This window comes from Vanellus vanellus (genome assembly GCF_965231255.1).
Source record: "Vanellus vanellus genome assembly, chromosome: 1".
In the NCBI taxonomy this organism is placed as follows: domain Eukaryota; kingdom Metazoa; phylum Chordata; class Aves; order Charadriiformes; family Charadriidae; genus Vanellus; species Vanellus vanellus.
Genome location: NC_138905.1, coordinates 110,411,925 through 110,433,469, shown reverse-complemented (window position 1 = coordinate 110,433,469; position 21,545 = coordinate 110,411,925). Strand labels below are relative to the sequence as shown.

The 21,545-nt window shown below is 38.7% G+C and overlaps 1 protein-coding gene across 1 annotated transcript in view; it reads right to left on the bottom strand.

The window, feature by feature from the left end:
- LOC309677287 (multidrug resistance-associated protein 1-like) overlaps positions 1 to 20,688 on the bottom strand; it is a gene marked incomplete at its 5' end in the record, with an annotated part of 38,700 nt that extends 18,012 nt beyond the window's left edge. Inside the window, 13 exons of the mRNA XM_082490061.1 lie at positions 21 to 197; positions 1,610 to 1,736; positions 3,299 to 3,365; positions 3,484 to 3,568; positions 4,819 to 4,965; positions 9,668 to 9,805; positions 10,401 to 10,466; positions 11,958 to 12,212; positions 13,784 to 13,961; positions 15,006 to 15,163; positions 16,585 to 16,726; positions 19,067 to 19,128; positions 20,626 to 20,688. Of these exons, the coding sequence (XP_082346187.1) occupies positions 21 to 197; positions 1,610 to 1,736; positions 3,299 to 3,365; positions 3,484 to 3,568; positions 4,819 to 4,965; positions 9,668 to 9,805; positions 10,401 to 10,466; positions 11,958 to 12,212; positions 13,784 to 13,961; positions 15,006 to 15,163; positions 16,585 to 16,726; positions 19,067 to 19,128; positions 20,626 to 20,688 (1,665 nt within the window). The remainder of the gene's footprint in view (positions 1 to 20; positions 198 to 1,609; positions 1,737 to 3,298; positions 3,366 to 3,483; positions 3,569 to 4,818; positions 4,966 to 9,667; positions 9,806 to 10,400; positions 10,467 to 11,957; positions 12,213 to 13,783; positions 13,962 to 15,005; positions 15,164 to 16,584; positions 16,727 to 19,066; positions 19,129 to 20,625) is intronic.
- Between the last annotated feature and the right edge of the window lie 857 nt (positions 20,689 to 21,545).

The window sequence follows — 21,545 nt, the reverse complement described above, 5'->3', positions numbered from 1 at the left end:
CTGACACCTCAAATTCTTACCCTTTCTCCAATCTCTGTTTGGTCTCCATTTGGTAACTGTTCCAAATCTGGCAGCAAAGCACAAGACTCTAAAACAAGTTCGTAGTATGGCCTATTTTGATTTGCACCAAAGAGAATATTTTCCTGTAAACTGCCATTTTGAATCCAAGCCTGCTGAGAAGCATATGCCACTGAACCCTAAAAAGAATTGAAAACATTTTTTTTTACATAGGCTTTCCGAACATAAAAAATAGCTTTTAAAAATAGGTTTTAAACTCCAGCTTCACCTCAAAGTGACCATTACTTCCAAAACTTGCACATTAGTAAACTGTTAAAATTTTGACTAAGTCAGGTAATAAAAACAATCTCTTGAATATTCCTTTATAACAGTTTGCCTATAATTATTATAAGAGCACATACTTTGAACAAAACTGACAGAGCTGGGACATATATTTAACAAAGTCTTTCAGGGAAAGATCTCAGTGACAAACAGGCATCCATTGTAAGATTTATATGCAGCAAAATGGGTCCATATTAGGTATATATCAAAATACAGTTTGACTGTTTGTATTTTTACATAACATGCTGTGGAATGTGTCAGCCATCAGAAACTAAGGTTACAGCACAGGAATAACTGGAAATGCTCCTCAATCTTTTCTTACATTAAGCTACATGCCCTGTGAAAATCTATTAATTTTCCAACAAATTGAAAGTACAGATACATTGGTTGGGTGTATGCCTTCCTTATTAGATTCGACACAGCTGATCTTTTTCCCATTAATTACTACTCAGATTTGGAACACCTCAACTTCACATTCTTCCCCCACCCCCTAACAGTGACAGGATACTGTACTAGATTTCCACAGGAGTGGATTCTAGTTCAACACTTATTTTCAAGGCTGAGACACTTTTTTTAACATGGCCACATCCACTTGCAACCAGATTAACTGACACTGTGCTTATCCATTGATATTTATTGGCTCAAGCACTGTAGTCTGTCATCAGAGGTTAACTTCCTTCATACCTATTACCTATAAAAAACTTCCCTAAACTCTGTTCAGTGATGGGGACTTTCATTGCCCCATGTAACTACAACACAAGTTAAGCTACAGGGTTTCCTATCGCTAGGAGAGCCAGCACCTTGATTTCATCTCTGCCTAAAGTTCAACTTTTCCCTCTATTTCCATATTGTTTATCTTCTCTACATATGTGCAATTGCAAGAAAGATTATCATCTTCTACAACAGTTTGTAACTGCTCCCAGTGGGTCACGTTTGTACAGCTGTACCAGCTGTACCAGCAACCATTAGATGTTTAGGCTCAATATATTTAAACACTCATGATTTTTGCACTGGGTTATATATATTATAGAAAAAAATGAAAATACCTTTATTATTACTTGGGTTGAAAACAAACAAAAATTGTCACACTGTTAACAAAGTGTCACTGTGTTACTTTTCTTTGAAGATTTAAGAAGCTGGAGCTACCCTTGCCAGTATTTCTACAACCATAAATAGCTGAGGAGGAAAAACTGCACTTTCAGAAGCAGTTCTGCTAATTTAGGTATTGAGGACTGGGGCAGGGCAGGGGGACACGGATAGACAATCTTACTCTTCTATGAACTGTTCCTTCAAGTTTCTCCATTTCTCCAAGAATGGCAGAAAGAAAAGATGACTTTCCAGATCCAACCTGTCCCACAACAGCTACTAAAGAGCCTTCAGGAATGCTGACACTCAAGCTGGAAATATTGAGGAAGACAAATTAGTTATCCTCTTTGTAAATACTCCATCGTGTATGGGTTGTGGTCACTGTAAGAAAGAAATACTCTATTTTACCCTCCGAACAATGAGAAATTAGTACCTAACTATGCAATTCTTTTGACTATTCACCATTCAGAAACTTGCAATAATGACTTTAAGCATAAATTTATTTGTCTGCAAGTTAAGACGTTATGCCTTCATCTGGTCACAATAACATCAAATGGGAGACAGTCTAACCAACAGTCAACCAGTGTTCTTACTGTATTCTTCTCAGGCCTGCAGTTCATGTTCCATCTTACTCTGACAATCAACAGGTAAACTTCTCATGTAGCATCTACTGTAGCCAATGTGTGATTCCTCTTAAGTAAAAAAAATAGCTGTTTGGGTAAATAAAAGCTGCCCTTCATCATCTGCATATTTTGCTGACAAAATAAGTACACTATGTACTCATAAACTTTAGCATACGAGGAGAGCCACTTGCTGTATCTATTCTGTATGCTGTCTGGATCTAGATGTGTTCTGATTTGAAGGTCCTATTCTAAGACAAACACAGTCCCTTCAGACTGGAGCTTGGAGAACAAATGAGGTAGAGGAAGACTTTACCCAGAGACTTTACTAGACTTAAATGAAGTCTGTATATGATGCTGAAGGCAGCTCATACCTGGATGCTATCTTGCAGGCTATGGTGGCTGAGATGTGGACACTCAAAGCCATGTTATGGAAAGTGATCTCCCCAGCCATGAGAGGAACAGGGTAGATGGCATTGTGAGAGGGTTAGACTCATGGGCTGTAACCTCATCAGCTGCCTTAGTAAAATTTAATAGCTGTACAGAGCTTATCAAATAGGTTCATCATTCCACTCCAGAGCTTGGTTACTCCATTTCCTTGCTAACCCTCCAATGTGTTCACTGCATAGCAGTTTAAGCATAGCTGAATTTACACCTAAGAAAAACCTTGTTAAGAAATGACAAACAAAAAGAGAAGTGTTTTCAGGCAAGAGTCCACTGTGAGAAAAGCAAACTTTTTTTTTGTTTGCTCTTTCCAAAGGAAGTCACAGCCCAATTTTAAGATCAGTATTCAATGCAAGGCTGCATAAACTACCTTAGCTTACTTGTCGGCAATATGAAATGCTACACTGACTAAAGGGCATCTTGCCAGTCAATGCTCCCCAAAATGCAATACAAGAAAAAATGATATTGCAGTTAAATCTGCCTTGTGGAAACTGAGGGAAGAGGTGGGAAGGAAGAAGGGAGGGGGGGAGGGAGAAGAGCACTGGCTTCCCATAGCACTTATACAGTGCTATGTTGGGGACCATGCACTTTTCTGTGGTTCATCTTGGAGCATCAGGGAGACCAGGACAGATTTGACTTTCCAGACCACACTGATCACATGGGATGCTCTGGAAACAATAACTGACGTTCTTTTTGAAATGTAACATCATGAACTACTCTGAATCAGAATACATTAAACCTGAACAAAATTTCTATAGATATAACATTCTGCCAAAGGAGTTCATAAAGATAAGTAAGAAATCACTTACTTTTTTAAGACTGGCAGGCCATTTTTTTCCCAGCGGAAAGAAGCACCAATAAACCCAACAGCATGATCTGTTGCAGTAAAGAAAAAAAGAAATCGAAGAGTTGCTAATCCATCCCCTCAGTTGAGTTTCTTAATGATCACCCATATAAACTTATGACTGATTAAAAATTAATAACTATTGCTTACTTCCACTGTAGTTTGTATTGACATCCTCAGGGTTAAGATCCTCAGCACATAGAAAATCCTCTAAACGGCTCAGAGAAACTTTGGTCTGCAAATGAACATATACATATACATATATAATATTTATAACATGCCTGTGCTCCATACTTTTTAAAATAATATTTAAAATATTCTAGATAACATGGAAAGACATACTCCTCTTATTTGAAGATAGGAAAAATAAAAAAGGTTTTTAGGTATTTAAAAATTTTCCTTAAAGTATTAAACAATATAAAGTGGTTTGGGTTTTTTTCCTGAATATATTGCTTGGTAATTACAAAGTAACAGAGCATGCTTGACATAGCCAATGTTAGAAGATATAGTTGATCCTTGAATGTCTGGTTCCTCTGACTCAATTAGTTTGTTTTTATAAAACTGTGCTGAAAACAATTTAGCTTTTTTTTTAAAAAAAAAAAAAAAAAAAAGAAGAGAACTAGTGCACAGTAACTCTCTTCATATAACGAATAAAGACAACATTTTACTGTGAGCACATCAGGACATGTTCATCGCCGTGCTGCGACAAAGTGAGATAAACTTACATTTGTGCTATTTTTTAAGCTATTAGAAGTAAATTTTAGGAAAAGACAAGATTTTGATCTTACAGTATTCTAACCATAAATGAAATCAAATTAGGATGAGTATCTGCTCACAGTGGTCCCGTTCTTTACAAAAAGTTGAGTTCTGTACAAGCTGTGACAGAGTACATTCATGAGCAGCTCATATAATATGCCCATAATAAAATGTTAAAAGCTAGAAGTTCCCAACTCATACAGTAACCCTACTGGTGTACCATTAGAACTGAAGGTTGCTGATACAGTATCCTCAGCAGCTCTACTCCTTTTTCCTCTACTTCCTTCAGTGGTGACTTGAGAAAAACAGTATTGTAGAATCTGCAATGGGTCTCCCCTACCTCGTACCAAGGGCTCCACTATATAACAATGGCTGAGTGATTGAAACATGCGCAGCCCAAATTGTTCATACTTTATCTTTGGTGGACTATGAAGAAGCGAAGTTGAGAGAGTAGGAACAGAAGTTGAGTCTATCCCACTTAAAGAAGAAAAGCAAGAAAAAAGCTCAGTCGCAATTAGGTGTGCTACCCAATTTTCATTCTACTTAGAAGACTGAGAGATATCCTTTAAACTGCCTTCATGTTTCTCATTCCACAAAAATACAGTGCAGTTTCATTTCAATAAAATGTAACTTAAAATAATTAAATGACTTAATCACTCCTAGAAATAGATGAAACATGACAGAGTATAAACATCAGCCTTTTATAGCACTTGTTCATAATATGTTTACCTGGGCTACAGCAGAGATCACTGATGGTAAATCGAACAAAGGCAGTCGCAAAATGTTAAATAAAGAAATAGACGTAAAAACTTTAGTTGCTGTTAAAATATTCTCTTTGCCCAGATGAAAGAAGACTCCAAATGTAGCTAATGAGACCTTTTAAATAAAAAAAGAGACAAAGATATATCCAGAAGCAAAAATAACCTATAACTAAAATTTATACACAGATACTATTTCTGTTTGTATCTGAAAGGTGTAGGATCCCATTTCTGCTTGTGTATAAACTCTGTAACTGCTGCACATGGAAATTATTGCACAGCTGCAATACCGAGTGCAGGAATACCGTAATTTTAGTGAGAAAAAAAAAAAAACAAACCTACTGTGCTTGACCCAACCAGATACATATGAAACTATATGAAGTAACTTTCCTATCTTAGGAACTGATTTCTTTATTTTGAAAACACTCAAATATGATGTTTCAGGAAATTAACTTTTCTTTTCTTTCTTCTTGTTATTGCTATGATATTGGACATAAAATAAAATTATTTACTGCATGTATTTTTATTTTGACTGCTTGGAAATTTTTTCACAAATCTAGACACTAGTCATCAGAGAATAAGCAGGGCTCTTACACAACAGATACTCGAGCCTTCAGAATTACCCAGAAAAGCCTGGGTAAAAATCAACCTGTCCTATGGGGTCTTTTCTGCCTTTTATTGAGTTTAGGAGTCCTAAACTAAACTAGTCGTAAAGTAGAAGGACTCCTAAGAAAGTCCTAAATAGTAAGTTGATTATTTCATTTCATTTCATTCAAACTTTGAATTTTTATCACTCACTGCTTCAAATATTTCAGTTATGATCAAGTTTACAGACTGAAGAATGGTCTTAATCTTCCCTTTCAGTATTCCTAAGGAATATTCCTCTTCGCCTTTTACATATTGTGGGTTAAGCACTCAAAGATGTCAGTTTGTATAACTGAGGTTAATGGTTGTCATTTATCCCTAATGAAGGTTCCAGTTTGATCCATAGAATCATTTAGGGCAGAAAAGACTTTTAAGATCATCAAGTCCAACCATCAACCTAACACTGCCAAAACCACCACTAAACCATGTCCCTCAGCCCTACATCTACACGTCTTTTAAATACCCCCAGGGACAGTGACACAACCACTGCCCTGGGCAGCCTGTTCCAAAGCTTGATAACCCTTTCAGTGAAGACATTTTTCCTAATATCCAATCTGAGCTAACCCTGGTGCAACTTGAGGCCATTTCCTCTTGTCCGATCGCCTGTTGTTTGGGAGAAGAGACCAGCCCCCACCTCACTATGACCTCCTTTCAGGTAGTTGGAGAGAGCGAGAAGGTCCCTCAGCCTCCCTTTCTCCAGGCTAAACAATGCCAGTTCCCTCAGCTGCTCCTCATAAGACTTGTTCTCCAGACCCCTCACCAGCTTTGTTGCTCTTCTTTGGACATGCTCCAGCACCTCAACATCTTTCTCATAGGGAGGGGCCCAAAACTGAACACAGTACTCAAGGTGAGGCGTCACCAGTGCTGAGTACAGGGGGACAATCACTTCTCTAGTCCTGCTCACCACACTATTTCTGATACAGGCCCAGATGCTACTGGCTTTATTGGCCACCTGGGCACACTGCTGGCTCATATGCAGCCGGCTGTGGACAAACATCCCCAGGTCCTTCTCTCCAGGCATCTTTCCAGCCACACTTCCCCAGGCCTGTAGTGGTGCATGGGCTTGTTGTGACTCAAGTGCAGGACCCAGCACTTGACCTTGTTGAACCTCATACCATTGACCTCAGCCCATTTATCCAGCCTGTCCAGATCCCTCTGTAGAGCCTTCCTGCCCTAAAGCAGATCAACACTCCCACCCAACTTGGTGTCATCTGCCAACTTACTGAGGGTGTACGCGATCCCCTCATCCAGATCATTGATAAAGATATTAAAGAGAACAGCCCCCAATTGTGACTGATCACCAACTGGATTTAACTCCATTCACTACAACTCTTTGGGCCCAGCCATCCAGCCAGTTTTTTACCCAGCAAAGAGTACACCCATCCAAGCCATGAGCAGCCAGTTTCTCCAGGAGAAAGCTGTGGGAAATGGTGTCAAAGCCTTTACTAAAGTCTAGGTAAACAACATTCACAGCCTTTCCCTCATCCATCTTGTCATAGACAGAGATCAGGTCAGTCAAGCAGGACCTGCCTTTCATGAACCCATGCTGACAGGGCTTGATCACCTGGTTGTCCCGTATGTGCCATGCGATGGCACTCACGATGATCTGCTCCATAACCTTCCCCAGAAGTGAGTTCAGACTGACAGGCCTGTAGTTCTCTTGATCCACCTTACATCACCAAGTGGCTTGGTGAGCACTTCCACCAGCTACCTCAGTACCCTTGGGTGGATCCCATCCAGCCCCATAGACATGTGTGCATCTAACTGGTGTAGCAGGCTGCTAACCATTTCCCCTTGGATTATGGGGGCTGCATTCCACTCCCTGTCCCTGTCTTCCAGCTCAGGGGGCTGGGTACCCCAAGAACAACTGGTCTTACTATTAAAGACTGAGGCAAAGAAAGCATTAAGTACCTCAGCCTTTTCCTCATCTTTTATCACTATCTTTCCTCCCTGCACACAATAAGGGATGGAGATTCACCTTAGCCCTCTTTCTGTTGCTAATGTATTTATATACATTATATATACATATATATACATTTTTATATATATATTTATATATATAAAGCGCCTATCACCATATTGATAAACATTCTTTGGAAACACTCTAATTTTTTATTGTCTTTTACAGCAGTAGCCAGATTAAGTTCTAGTTGGGCTTTAGACCTTCATATTTTCTCCTTGCATAACCTCACGACACCTTTGTAATTCTCCCAAGTTGCCTGCCCCTTCTTCCAAAGGTCATAAGCTCTCTTTGCTTTCCTGAGTTCCAGCCAAAGCTCTCTTCAGCCAGGCCAGTCTTCCCCAACAGCTCATCTTTTGGCACATAGGAACAGCCTGCTCCTGTGCCTTCCTGGACTCCTTTGCTCTTCAGGACTACCTCCCAAGAGACTCTGTCAATGAGGCCCCTCAACAGGCCAAAGTCTGTCCTGCGAAGGTCAAAGGTTGCAGTTCTACAAACCCCCCTCTTTACTTCTCCAACAATAGAAAACTATCATTTCATAATCGCTGTGTCCAAGACTGCCTCCAACTATCACATCATCCACAAGACTTTCTCTGTCCAGCAGGGCCCCTTCCCTAGTTGGCTCACTCACCAGCTGCGTCAGGAAGTTATCTTCCACACAGTCCAGGAACATCTTAGACTGTTTCCTCTCCACTGTATTCTATTTCCAGCAGACACCTGGTAAATTGAAGTCCCCCATGAGAGCAAGGGCTAGCAATCATGAGACTTCTCCCAGTTGCTTATAGATCTCATCTGCTGCTTCATCCTGGTTGAGTGGTCTATAACAGACTCCCACCATGATATCTGCCTTACTGGCCTTGCCTGATTCTTACCCATAAACACTCAACCCATTCATCACCATCATCAAGCTCTAGACAGCCAAAACACTCCATAACATACAGGGCTACCCTATCACCTCTCCTTCCTTGCCTATCTCTTCTAAAGAGTTTATAGCCATCCATTGCAGCACTCCAGTTGTGCAAGTTGTCCCACCATGTTTTTGTGATTACAATTAAATCACAGTTTTCCAGCTAGCACAACGGCTTCCAACTACTCCAATTTGCTGCCCATGCTGCATGCATAGGTGTAGATGCACTTCAGTTGGGCTATTGAACCCACCACCTTTTTTGGGAGAGAAGCCCTAATTCCAATGTAACTGTTCTCAGGTGCTTCCATGGTTTCTAACACATCAATAACCCTTGCATCTTTGCTGACACATGGATCTCCATCCCCTACCTCCACTAAGACGGCAGACTGAAGGACCTCACTACCTCACTAGCACACCATCCCTCAAACACTGGTGTGCTGCCTCCAGGCTTATCTCTAACAATCCTGGTTTTATCCCCTACACCCTTCAAATCTAGTTTGAAGCTTTTTCAATGAGCCCTATTAACTCCTGCACAAAGATCCTTTTCCCCCTTTGAAACAGGTGTACCCCATCTGTGACCAGCAGGCCTGATGTTGTGTAGACCACCACCAGATCAAAAAATCCCAAATTCTGCCAGTCACACCAGGCTCAGAGACAGGTATTGATCTGCTGGCTCTTCCTGTTTCTCCCCTCATAATTCCCTGCAACTGGAGGGATAGAGGAGAACACTACTTGTGCTCCTGACTCCTTAACCAGTTGTCCCAAGGCCCCAAAGTCTCCTTTCTCCTACTTTCCAATGGAGTTTAACAGAGGAATTTAAAGACCCAAGGATCTGAATGCATTCCTGATAGAATTCCACTGAAACAAGGCTAGGCTGAATTTGGTTCATATTTTTGGTTATTTCTTTTTCATGTATTTAGAGTTTTACTGTTTGAGGTTTGAGAAAGGACAGTTAAAAATTAAGAGATCAAAAATGCATTCCCTTAAAACTTAAAAAAGGAGAAGTATATAGTTGATTTCTATGCAATAGAAATAGTAGGATTAAAACAGTGAAATAAGATTCAGGAGCTTTAGATTTGGTTTCTGACTTTCTAACAGAGGTTTTTAAAAGCTTGGTCAATTCAAAATGAATCTCATTTTTCTCCAGTCATATACATACTATTAGAACCTGAGAATTCAAGTACATTGTGTTGATAAATGTAATGTTTTCAGATACTGTGAAGCAATATATGGGAGCCATTCAGCTACTAAAGCAATAGGGAACACGAGAAACAGTCCTGCATGAATTAATATTTTTATAAAACAAACCATAAAAGGAATACACGTCAATGTTAGCATGGAGTAAGTCGTCAGATACCCAGATGACTTCAAAACATCCACTTCCCGTTCTCTAATGCTCATGACCTTCCTTTGATACGCAGGTTCCCATGCATAAAGCTTGAGGATCTAGACAATGAAACAAACATATTTTAATAAAACAAAAAAACAGTGACCATGTTTCAGAAAATAAGCTTAAGCTCCAAATATTGTTTTCAAATTTTCAGCAATTCCAAACTACAAAAATTTGAATGTGTTACAAATGAGAGCAAGACCTGAGATAACTCAAAATTAGGTAGTTCTTATGGAAGATATACTATAGTCACTTTTAATTCTTCAGATTTCAACTTGTCTCTTATGTATCACAAATGATGAGCTGGTTTATTTCCAAACAGGATAAATAACAAAAATGAGACAACTTTTAAAAGTGCTTTTCTTCTATGCTAAAATTTTACTCTGCTAAAGGTTTTCAGACAACTGTTAACATATTTTACATTCTCAGTAAAAACATAGTAGTAAAATTAATGTATCACGTACAGTAAGTTTTTCAAATCAAATTAAACCAGTAAATATTTTCCAAAAACCCTTATGTTAAAACATTATGTTAAAACATTTTCTCATTATCAGCTGAAATATTACTCATAAAACCTTAGTTTTTTTAATAACTTACTTTCTATCTTTACAACCTAACAAAAAAACCCACACGTATTAGTTGTGGCATTACCTTTATTCCATGTAACATTTCACTTAGTAGCTTGACTCGCTGATCTGAATACCTCATTTGGCTTTTCTGGTTAAAAGATAGAAATGTTTTCATTTTTCAATGAGTAAAAATATTTTGAAAGTAAAATATGCAGTGTACTGTAGGCAATAAATACTTTTTATGCTATTTTTACCTTGCTGAAAAACAGACTAGCACTGCAGTTTTACCATTCACAGATATATGTAGTAAAAAAAAAAATTCATTAGATATGATAAAGGATTAAATACATTAAAATAACATTTTTTCCCCTAAAATATCTTAAAAAGTGCATTTCAATTCTTGTCCTTTTTATTTTTCTTCATATTGAATTAAAATATTAACAGGCTTCCAATTCCCAGGGCATTCAGGAATGATAATATGGTTTTAATCTTCCAAATCACTAAGCAGGTAAATACAGACTCAGTAACAATATAGTACAACACTATATACACACATACATTAATATATACATAGCACTATACGGATAAAAAACACTGTATACCTATGTATGTATATACACAGGAGTTAGGAAGAAAGTTTCCTTTGTTACCAATCAACACATCACTATTAAAAGAACCAAGCAAAGAAACACAGAACTTCTCACTCCTATGCTATACTCAGGCTCTTCCGCACCTCACATTTTTAAAATACTAATTAACAGCGTCTTTAATGTTGTTGTGTTTGAATAAGTCTCTCAACAAGTTGCAAACTTTTAGACAGAATTATTTTATTGTCCTTTGTATTTCTTCTCTATCTCATATCACAGTAGGGATCTAAGTGCATAGGTAGCTGCTGCACCTCACCTGCAAGAGAGGTAAGAGGGTTTGGGGTTTTTTTTTCCAATGTCTCTAAAGTGTCACAGCCTTACAAAAGAATCAGTGGAGACCCAGAGTCTTCACTGCACGTTGCACCAAAGGCAGAATAAGACAGAGACAAATTGCCTTGATAGCAATGCCAAACTTAGGGTTGGAGTATTTTTTTTTTTTTTTTCAGTGGAGCTCACAGAAATTGTTATAGTAACAGGTAATACAATGCCAAGAGAACTGTAGCATCAGAGAAGCAGAAAAGAAGTCAGAACACATGCAGTACCTCTATGGGAACTTCCCTAATCTCAGGAGAACGTGCTATATTTGAGTGAGCAGCTTAGCCTGAGTAGTAAGAGTGGAAGAGGGCCATAATCCTACAAAATCCCTTATTTAATGGAATTAACTCAGGCAATATGCAAAAACGTAGCTGTTTCCTAAACTGAATCATACAGTAACTTTTACTAATACAAAAGTATTGTTTCGGTATAATGAAAATTTAGGTATCCAACCTAAATACTAGTTTAGCTGTCAAACATATGGCTTGCTTACTGCAGTTACGCTTCCATCCTCAACGAAAACCAACTGTGGCTTGGTATTGTTTATTTGTTTTGGGTTTAATTTAGATGTACCAATAGCATTCTTATACATGCATAATTTACTCCCCTTCCTCCCCCCATATTCCTACATTATGACAACTTAACCTCTCCTTACTATGTTTATTTAAATGTCTCACCTTCAGTCTTTTCACTTTGGCTGCAATAAGCGCATTTATAGGTATAACCAAAAGAAGCACTGCAACACCTGCTAGGACTGAGGGGCCAAGTTCTTTCCAGAGAAAGATGACAGCCATGATGACCTGAAAAGGTGCTGACCACAACAGGTTGATGTTTATAGTTAGCTCCATGAGTTGCTGAGCATCTGCTGACATCAGGTTAACAATTTCCCCAGTTGTATAGTTTCGACGTGCGGAATTCGCTAAAGTTAAGGCCTGCAACCAGAAAATAGAGAGGTCACAAACAATTTTGATGGGTTTAGCTGCCCAGGAGAAGCTAAAAGGACAATAATTAGAGCAAAGCTGAACTCAATGAAACAGACTTGCAACTCTTTACAGTAAATGAACTGGAAACCACAGCACAAAGAGGGCACAGAAAGCCTCAGCTTTGGCCTAGCTTAGAACATCCCAGTGCGGGAACCAGCAACAGCAGGCTTCACAGCAAGCACACGTATAACCTCTGTGTGGCAGGCAGATACTATGTCCCAGGTGTCACAGGACTGACACCCTGACAAACACATACACACACACTCGTGCTCTCTCTCTCTCCCTCCATCCATGTTAGTACCTCACATTTTTCCACTGTGTCACCTGCAACTCCCGAATGTAACAAGACAGTGCTGCAGCAACTCCACCATCCATCCCATGAGCAAAGCACAACCTGACCCAGCATTCACTAATCAACTCTACTCAGAGAGAGCAAGAAGCCGGATCTCTACCCTGTAGCTGTGGAAACTTGACAAAAGACGTGCCCGCCCCAACTGGAGCCTCTATTCCCCTGTTCATGACCTGATGTACTGACACACCTTGATATGCGCCTTGAAAGAATGAATTCCTTTATTTAACTGATTGGCCACTTACAAGTAAAATTTTGTGTACTGGTTCAGAAAACACCTGAGAAGTCTATGTCAAAAGATCAGTTTGACGCTCTTGAGAAAAGAGAATGTATTTTAAATTAACAAAGACAGTATTTTATTTCAGATTTGGATTACTTTTTGGCTTCCTTAACTCATGCTCAATAGTTAAATACTGCAGTAAAAACACCAATGTGCCACGTTCACAACAAAGTAAGCTAAAAGTGCAGCACTGAGACACCAGCTTCATCTCATATGCTATATATTAACAGTATCGTAAACATTTTTATGTTTTGCAGGTCGAACAGCTACTGTTACTTCTACATTATTAGCACCTGCATTTCTTGTAGCTAATAATATTGCCACCTCAGCATATCTTACTAAAGGTCGGATGAGTTATAGATAGATTTTCACAGCAGTTAGCTATCTTTTAAACATCCGGAAAACAACGAACTTACTGGGTATTCAACTCAACAGAAAATCAATTTCACTAAAATCAGGAGGAAAATTTCAACATCCAAAGGAGACAATGTGGCAAACTTCAGCTTTGCATATTCACTACTATTACATAGTAAAAACATTTTCCCAGACATCCAACCTAAAAAGTTTTACCAGTTCATTCAGGAAATTTGGGAAATTAACCCATAATCAAAATAAAAAGAGTTTGGTTTCTCCATATATCTCCAATATTATGTCTGTACAGGTGACTGGCAAAAATACATAATTTCGGGATTATAATAGAAATGCTGCTGAAATTGATGATTATTATAAATAAATAATCATCAAAATATAAAGTCAATCTGTTAGCCTGTTACCAATGTATAATGTTCTGGGTTTTGGTCATGCTGGTAAGCATATTGTCTTTTAACACCATGTGTTTCTTTTAGTTTTTGTTTTGAAAAAAAAAAAAAAAAAAGTAGAATACATGATTACCTTTTTGTATATCAGGCCAACAACTGCAGTCTTGATTTTGACTGCAGTAAGCATGTTGTTATGCTGGTATAACTGATGAAGAAGAGTTTGTGAGAGAACTACAAAGAACAGGGCAACAGCATAGCCACATCCACTCCCATATGAATTACGATGATTTTCACTGACCATTATAATTGCTCTGAAAATGAAGAAAAATAATTTTAAATTCTGTGCATTAAGTCAACAACTGACAATAAAATGTTCAATAAACTGACAAACTGACAACTTGTTTAATTAAGTCTATTTTGGATCCAAATATGGTTGAAGGTCACGAAGAAATGCGATGTTAAAAATAGGCAGGTCTTATCTGTGTTTTCCAATTTGTTGGAAATTCTCAAATACTATTCTAGACAAGAATGTGCTATTGCTGACTTCACTGATAATGGAGTACAAATAAAGAATGGCATAAAACAAAACAGAAAAATAATTAGATATTTGTCCTTAGAAAGGTTGCAACTACCAACCATAAAAGTGAGAGAGAAAAAAAATTAGTGTAAAATTCTTATTCTTGTGTCAATAGAAGGTTATCTTAAATAACCAGCAACTGTGATCTCTTCAAACAGATTTTATAGTTAACAATTTTGTTCAGGATTACACTGATTTAGGTTATAGCTTGGAGGTTTACAAAAACTGTTCATTAACTCTTTTCTTTATAAACTCACAGGTATTCGATAAATTCTTAACACCTCTATGGTAAGCACACTGTGTAAAAACCACTTCCATCAACCTCATGGTACCACCAACATGATAACAACAAAGTCACTGCAGTTTTCCACTACATGCTGAAGCTGTAGATATTATTATATATTTAAGTCTTTTTTTAAAAAAATAGAGATGGAAAAACATTGACAAAAAACCAGGGAAGTTAAATATCTTGGTACTCCATTTTTCTTAACATTTGATTTTGTATTTAAATATATTAAATACTTAAATACAATATTGTGGAATTGAACTTACACTGATTTTGTCTCAGTCCTTTGGCTAAGAAATTCCCGATCTCTTTGAGCTTTCCCTCATTAGATCACGTTCAGATACTCACTGGGGTGGGGGGAGGGGTGCAGGAAGGAAAAAAAATCTTTACACATCTAAGCTGCTGTTTAGTTTGGTTTTGATATTGGTAATCCTTTAGCTTTATCATTACTGTTACTCTCTGAACATAAAGAGAAACACATTAAAAACTTACTTCATTATTTGTGGACTCATGAAAGCCAGAATGTCAGCTGTAGCTTTCAGAAATGCAACTTTAATCAATAAAAATTTAAATGTTTGCCATAATGGGAAAATCAAAGATGGTTTATGGAAACTTGTTTTCTTAAATAGCACTCTTTTGATGTAAGAAGCCTGCAAGATTACAAAAATATGTACAGAATTAAGAGAAAAAAATATTTTTTACCTTCATCCACATTTACAAATATAAAATCTGTAATATTATAGTGTCCATCTAAAGCCATCACTGTACTTACGACCTGAAAAAGTACATTTCCTACAGTTAGAAGAAAAGCTTTGGGGCAAGAAATGAAGTCCGGTTTTATTTAGCCTGGCTAGTACTGTTTCAGGAAAGGATAAATATCATTTCTAGAATTGCCCCAGTCATCCACGAATATAACAAGAAAATAATTCGATCCTCAAATTATTATCACAGGTCAAAAAAACTGAATCAGAAAAACAGAGGTAAACTTCACCTTAAACACATTATCATTTACAGCAGGCTTACAGCAGCTTTCTATTTAAGGTTGAATAACCCTTCTATGCTTCCAGAATATTTTCTGTTGTCAAGTAACTATTTTTTTCAGTTTGAATTTAGCTCAAACAATTGCAAATATTCTCACAAGGGCTCAAAAAAAAAAGGAGTTAGTCCCCCTTAACTACCACAGCGATGAAGGACAGGATATTTTTTACAGAATAATTACAGAATTTCTCACTTGAATAATAAAAACAGTATTTGAATTTAAAATTATCCTTATTAAAAATACTTTTGAATGCTTTAGTAGAAAGGGTTTTGGTGTGTACACCATCAGTGGAAGAAAGGGCAAATCTACAAACAGATAAGAAAAATACTGAAGAAATGCAGTAAGGTCAGACTCTGCAGAAGCCCTCTTCTCAGTAAGTCATTAAAAAACAAAAGCTACACTCTTACTGGACTTACAGGTTAGGTCTTCTCTCCTCTGATCTTCCTAACATTACAGAGCTCCTAGTGCACTTAAACTACAACAACAAAATAGTTACAAAATAGTAACTGTGACTGAAACTGTCCAGGACTTTCATGAAAATCACACAGGATAAGTCAAGCAAAAAACCCAAAATATCTGTAAAACTCAATATTGTTAAAACTAAAGCCTGTTTTGTGTGTTCTGTAAGCCAGAGCATCTACTGATAAGCGGGCTGATAATAGACTTCTCTACCTACCCGAAATACAGATGCACAGATAAGACACCAGGAAACATACAAGCTCAGAGAAAAATTAGTCTGACAGTTTTGACAAAAATGGTAATTAATCACTGAAGTAAGAGTAACGGTAGATTCCGTATCATTTGAAGTGTTAAAATGTAACTGGATAACTTTCTAAGAGGTAAGTCTGAACTTAAACATTTGAGAAAAATTATGTCACCACACTAGAGATCACTGACCCCAACTCTGAGTGGCCTTCGCAGTCTACAAAATGTAGGCTGTTCAATAAACAACAAGATTTTAAAAATCATCTCCAGCTCCTAGATTCCTTAAACTTAGAGAAAGATATTGCCTATTGTCAGAATTATAACTACCGTTAATCCTGGGGCAGATTTCTGGATTTCTTTTCTCCATTGCTTTTCAAATTTAGGACACACACTGTATGGTGAATCCCTTTCATTCAGCTCAAATAGATCATCCCTCTCCAATGGCTTCTTATAGCCTATAGATATTAGTCTGAAAGAAAACAATGAATTTAGACAGCATGAAATAGAGCAGCCAAAAAAAAAGCAGAACTACTAACTCCAAAAGTTAATAATATCATTTAGTGTATATAAATAAACTCTATAATCAAAATAATGTATGTAATCCTATAAAGGTTACAGACTAAGTAGTGAAGCATACTTACAGTCACCTTAAATACACAGAACTTCAGCTGAATTAACAAGAGCCCAAGCAGATTGTCACATTTGAACAACAAATTCTGAGAAACCTTTGTACCTCAGAATCAGTCTACATTTCTGATCCTATATTTCTTTATAGGAAAATATACTATTTCATAAACAAATGGGTGTAGCATCATTACCCACTTAATTCTTGTGATCTGGAATGAAATAACTTTTCTATCACAAGACTGCATTACATTACAACTCATCTTTAACCAAGGTAACAACCTTAAATTACTGGGTTTTAGCACAAGTACAACAGAAGTTTCCTTTCAATAGATCTTCAGCTGTTAAGCTGTTTGAAAGAACAATAGACAATTTGGAATTTTTGATGAGCATGTCAAATTTACGACTACTCAAAGCAAACCATGCCATACTGTTTCTGAGGTGAGGAAAATATAAAAGGATTAATGTTGACAAGTTTCTAACTTAAAGGAAGTCAGCGCTGGGCTTGAGGCTACTGTTTGTGCCATTGTACTTATCACAGGACGGAAAATAAGCCTGAGAAACACTTTTTTTGAGGTTGTAAAATACTGGTGGGGGTGCACGTCACTATCCCCAAGAGCCACACAAACATCTACTGAAGCTGTAACATTAATAGAAAGTGAATTTGCTTTATGCTTCATAAGTTAAAGCAAAAATAACACAGCTTCTCTCAGAGCCCAGCTTTTGACACAGATGAGGAAAGCAGACTAATTGGTACTTGAGTGAGAACTGCTGTTTAGGAATTCTGCATAACTCATCTCAGTGTAAAACTCACTCCTGCCAGAGGATAAATAGATTTACCACATGCCCTTCACACTCTAATCTCCAGATTGCCTGAATTCTAAAGAAACATGTGTTATGAGTTTAATGTAACAATTAATTTGAGATTCCGTCATCTAGATTGCAAGCACTTAAGGCAAGTATATATTAGCCACAATCTATTGGGTTTGCTTGTGACTGGAAAGATGGAACATATCTAATGTTCAGAATATTAGTTTAATTGCATCCAGATAGTTATTTCATAGATAAACCAGCAATCACAGAAAGGAATGAAAGTCCCTTCCCCCCCCCCCCCCCTCCCCCCCCGCTTCTTTTGTTAAACATTGTTGAATTGCTTAAAAAATATAAAGGAAAAACTAGCTAGAACATTTGGGTGAACACTGTGACATAATGAACAAATAAATGCCATATAGAAGTGCTGCACTCAGTATACAGCACAATTTTCTAAAAAAACTGCAAATTTGTATTTATTGTGTAGAATGCAGGGACTGGTAAAAACCACAGCTACTCTAAAACTGATGGTGAACTACTAACTTCAACAGGGCCAGAGTTTAACCCAATACTCTGAATCCTTGAAAAAATCTGATTGTTTTGTCTCAGCTTATTAATAGCAAATAGCATTTTCATTTTTTCCTTAAAATTAATAATACTGAATAAAGCAAGAACAAAAAAGTTTAAAATGAACAATGATCACAAGACATAACACATGAAATTGTTTGAAATAACATCCAAATTTTAAGTGACAGGAAGCTGCATGACTTGATATAGTTGAACTTTCAGTTCCTATTTTTGAGTGGAAAATTTCCCAAGAAGCAAAGGGACTTTATTGGTATTTATGAGCAGGTGATCTACAGTAATAACATGTGGCCTGCCATAAAAGAGAGAGGAAAACGAGCATGAAATTGGCTACTTGGAAAATACCTTAAATGTACTACCGAATATTTGTTCCTGGAGATATAGGAAATTGCTGAATCACTACATGGGGTATAAATGAAACCTTATTTGAATTTCTGTCTATTGCCAAACTTTACACAGACAGATAATAAAATGATAGCCTAATTTTCCTGATTATATCCCATTGTCTAAAAATATTGCCTATTGTGACAAGAACATCGTGCTTAGTTATCAAATATTAGTTTTAAATAATGTCATTAGATAATGCATAAAATGACTGTTATTATGTATAAACAAAATATTTAAATATAACCTCTAAAAGTTGTAAACTTTGATTTTTGTACAAACAGCAAACAGCAATTTCAGGCTTAGGCTCTGGGTCAAGCTAGAATGATGGTGTGGAATTTAAGCGCATGCTTGATAATTCTGTGACCATCAATGAACATCAACAAGCAGTTTATTAAATACTCACCTGCTAAACCAGGAATATGTTACTTTACTGAAGAAAAAAACATTCTCTTCAGGGCTGTGTTTCTGTTTAAAAAAAAAAAAAAAAAGGAAAAAGTATCAATGTTACTTGAAGGACTGAAGAAGAAGTTGGGTTTGTTTTTTTTTTGTTTTAATAAACAAGTAGGTTTTGGAGCTATTTAATTCTGAGCTATAATAAGGTCTATACTTACACTTCTTTGCCTGTTAACCTTCTTCCACCAATACACTCTAAGACAAGGTATGAAGAATGAAAGAGATCTACAGTTTCGTGACCTACTAAAACACTTTAACTTGCTGTACGAGGATATTAACCACCACCTTAGGTTGATTTTACATTGCTTACACATACTCTACAGTATGATCACACCAACAGTAAAGCATGGGAGTTGGACTTGATGATCCTTATGTGTCCCTTCCAACTTGAGATATTCTATTCTTCCATGTCCAATACCAGCAAACCTTCCTTATATCTTTGACGGTTAAAATTCTGTGGGTTCCCCCCCACCCATTTGAAAACGTGGCTATTGGAAGTTATCAACTGCTAATACCTAAATAACAACAAACTCCTTTCAGACCCTAAGAGATGAAGTACTACTAACGTGTACTGTACACACAAATGAGGAGAAGAATACGAGGCTAGTGCACCGCTTCCAGCTTCATAAGTCACTGCAGATAAGTGTAATAGAGGTAAAAAAATACGAACTCTCCCACACTTCTTGAGGAATGCTTATCCACACCCAAGAATGACTTCAGCACACCTAGGGAGTAAATTCTGTCCCTTGGTAATTACCGTCTTAAAATAGTTTCTAACCAAAGATGCAGTTACAGTTCTTTTCGGCAGGTGGTGTAAAAAACTCACCTATCAAAGAAGGTACGCTACGGGTGCCCTGAGATGCTGTACATTTTCCACAACATTTTTTTTTTCTTGTACTTTCAGTGAAAAGCCAAAAAAACAACAAGCCCCAACAAGTACGTACGTAACAAACTCCTGTAAGGAGCACATCTGCCCGTGTCTCCTCTGGCCCTTCACACCATCAGGCATCAACGTTGGCCACGGTCCACTACAATTTCCGAATTTTCCACCCAAACAGCACAGCTTGTTTAAAATACGGCTTTTTTTACTAGTGAAGAACACGGCAGAAGCCTTTGGGGCACGGACATTCCCTGCTCAAACCCGTGACACAGCTCCTGTGTCCTTAGGAATAATAAGAAATACCGAAGGGAACCCCGGCCCTCAAGATTCCTCCCTGCCTCAGAAAGCCAAAGGGTACACACCCCGCCACACACCAGTTGCCACCAGCCGCATTTCTCTTTCTTTTTTTTTTTTTTTAACCAGAACCCAGCACGAATCCTACATGAAATCCCACCAGGTTTAAAGCAGCCACCCGCGGCTGCCCCGGGTGGGAGCCGGTGGTGACCGGGGGGGGGGGGGGGGGCCGAGCGGCCGCTCGGGCCCCCCCCGGTCGCCACCGGCTCCCGCCCGGGGCAGCAGGGAGGCCCTCAGCCCCATCCATAACGCCTCCTCCCCGCTCGCCGTCTCACCTTTTCGCCGGTGGGACTCGGGCGCTGGTAGAAGCCTCCCTGCTTCCCGCCGGAGGCGGCCATGGCTCCGAAGTGCCCGTCCGGGCCGCTGGCGCCACCCGGAGTTGCGGAGAGGGCGGCGCCGCCGCCTCAGCCTTCCTGGCCGCTGGGATGCCGCCAGGCCCGTCGCGCTGCCCCAGCCCCAGCGGGCCGAGGGGAGGGCGGCAGGGTTTGTGGTGAAATGGGACTTTATGGACCAAAACGCCGCCTGCAGCCGCCGAGGAGGGTGGGCTTGTCGCTCTGGTGCCCCTGGTGTCGTGTAATGACGGGCCCGATGTGTCTTGTGTCAGTGGGGAGCAGAGGGAATAGCGGAATAGCATGTGGTGGTGGTGGTGGGTCCTGCACTTGGGTCACAACAAGCCCATGCAGCGCTACAGGCTTGGGGAAGAGTGGCTGGAAAGATGCCTGGTGGAAAAGGACCTGGGGAGTTGGTCGACAGCTGGCTTAATATGAGCCAGCAGTGTGCCCGGGTGGCCAGAAGGCCAATGGCATCCAAGTCTTATGGGGAACGACTGAGGGAACTGGGGTTGTTTAGCCTGGAGAAAAGGAGGCTGAAGGGAGACCTTATCACTCTCTACAACTACCTGAAAGGAGGTTGTAGAGAGGTGGGGGTGGGTCTCTTCTCAATAGTAACAAGTGATAGGACAAGAGGAAATGGCCTCACATTGTGCCAGGGGAGGTTTAGGATGGATATTAGGAAAAACTTCTTCACAGAAAGGGTTGTTAAGCATTGGAACATGCTGCCCAGGGAAGTGGTGGAGTCACCATCCCTGGAGGGATGTCTACCTGTCTTTTAAATAGACAGGTAGATATGGTGCTTAGGGACATGGTTTAGTGGTGGTTTTGGCAGTGTTAGGTTGATGGTTGGACTTGATGATCTT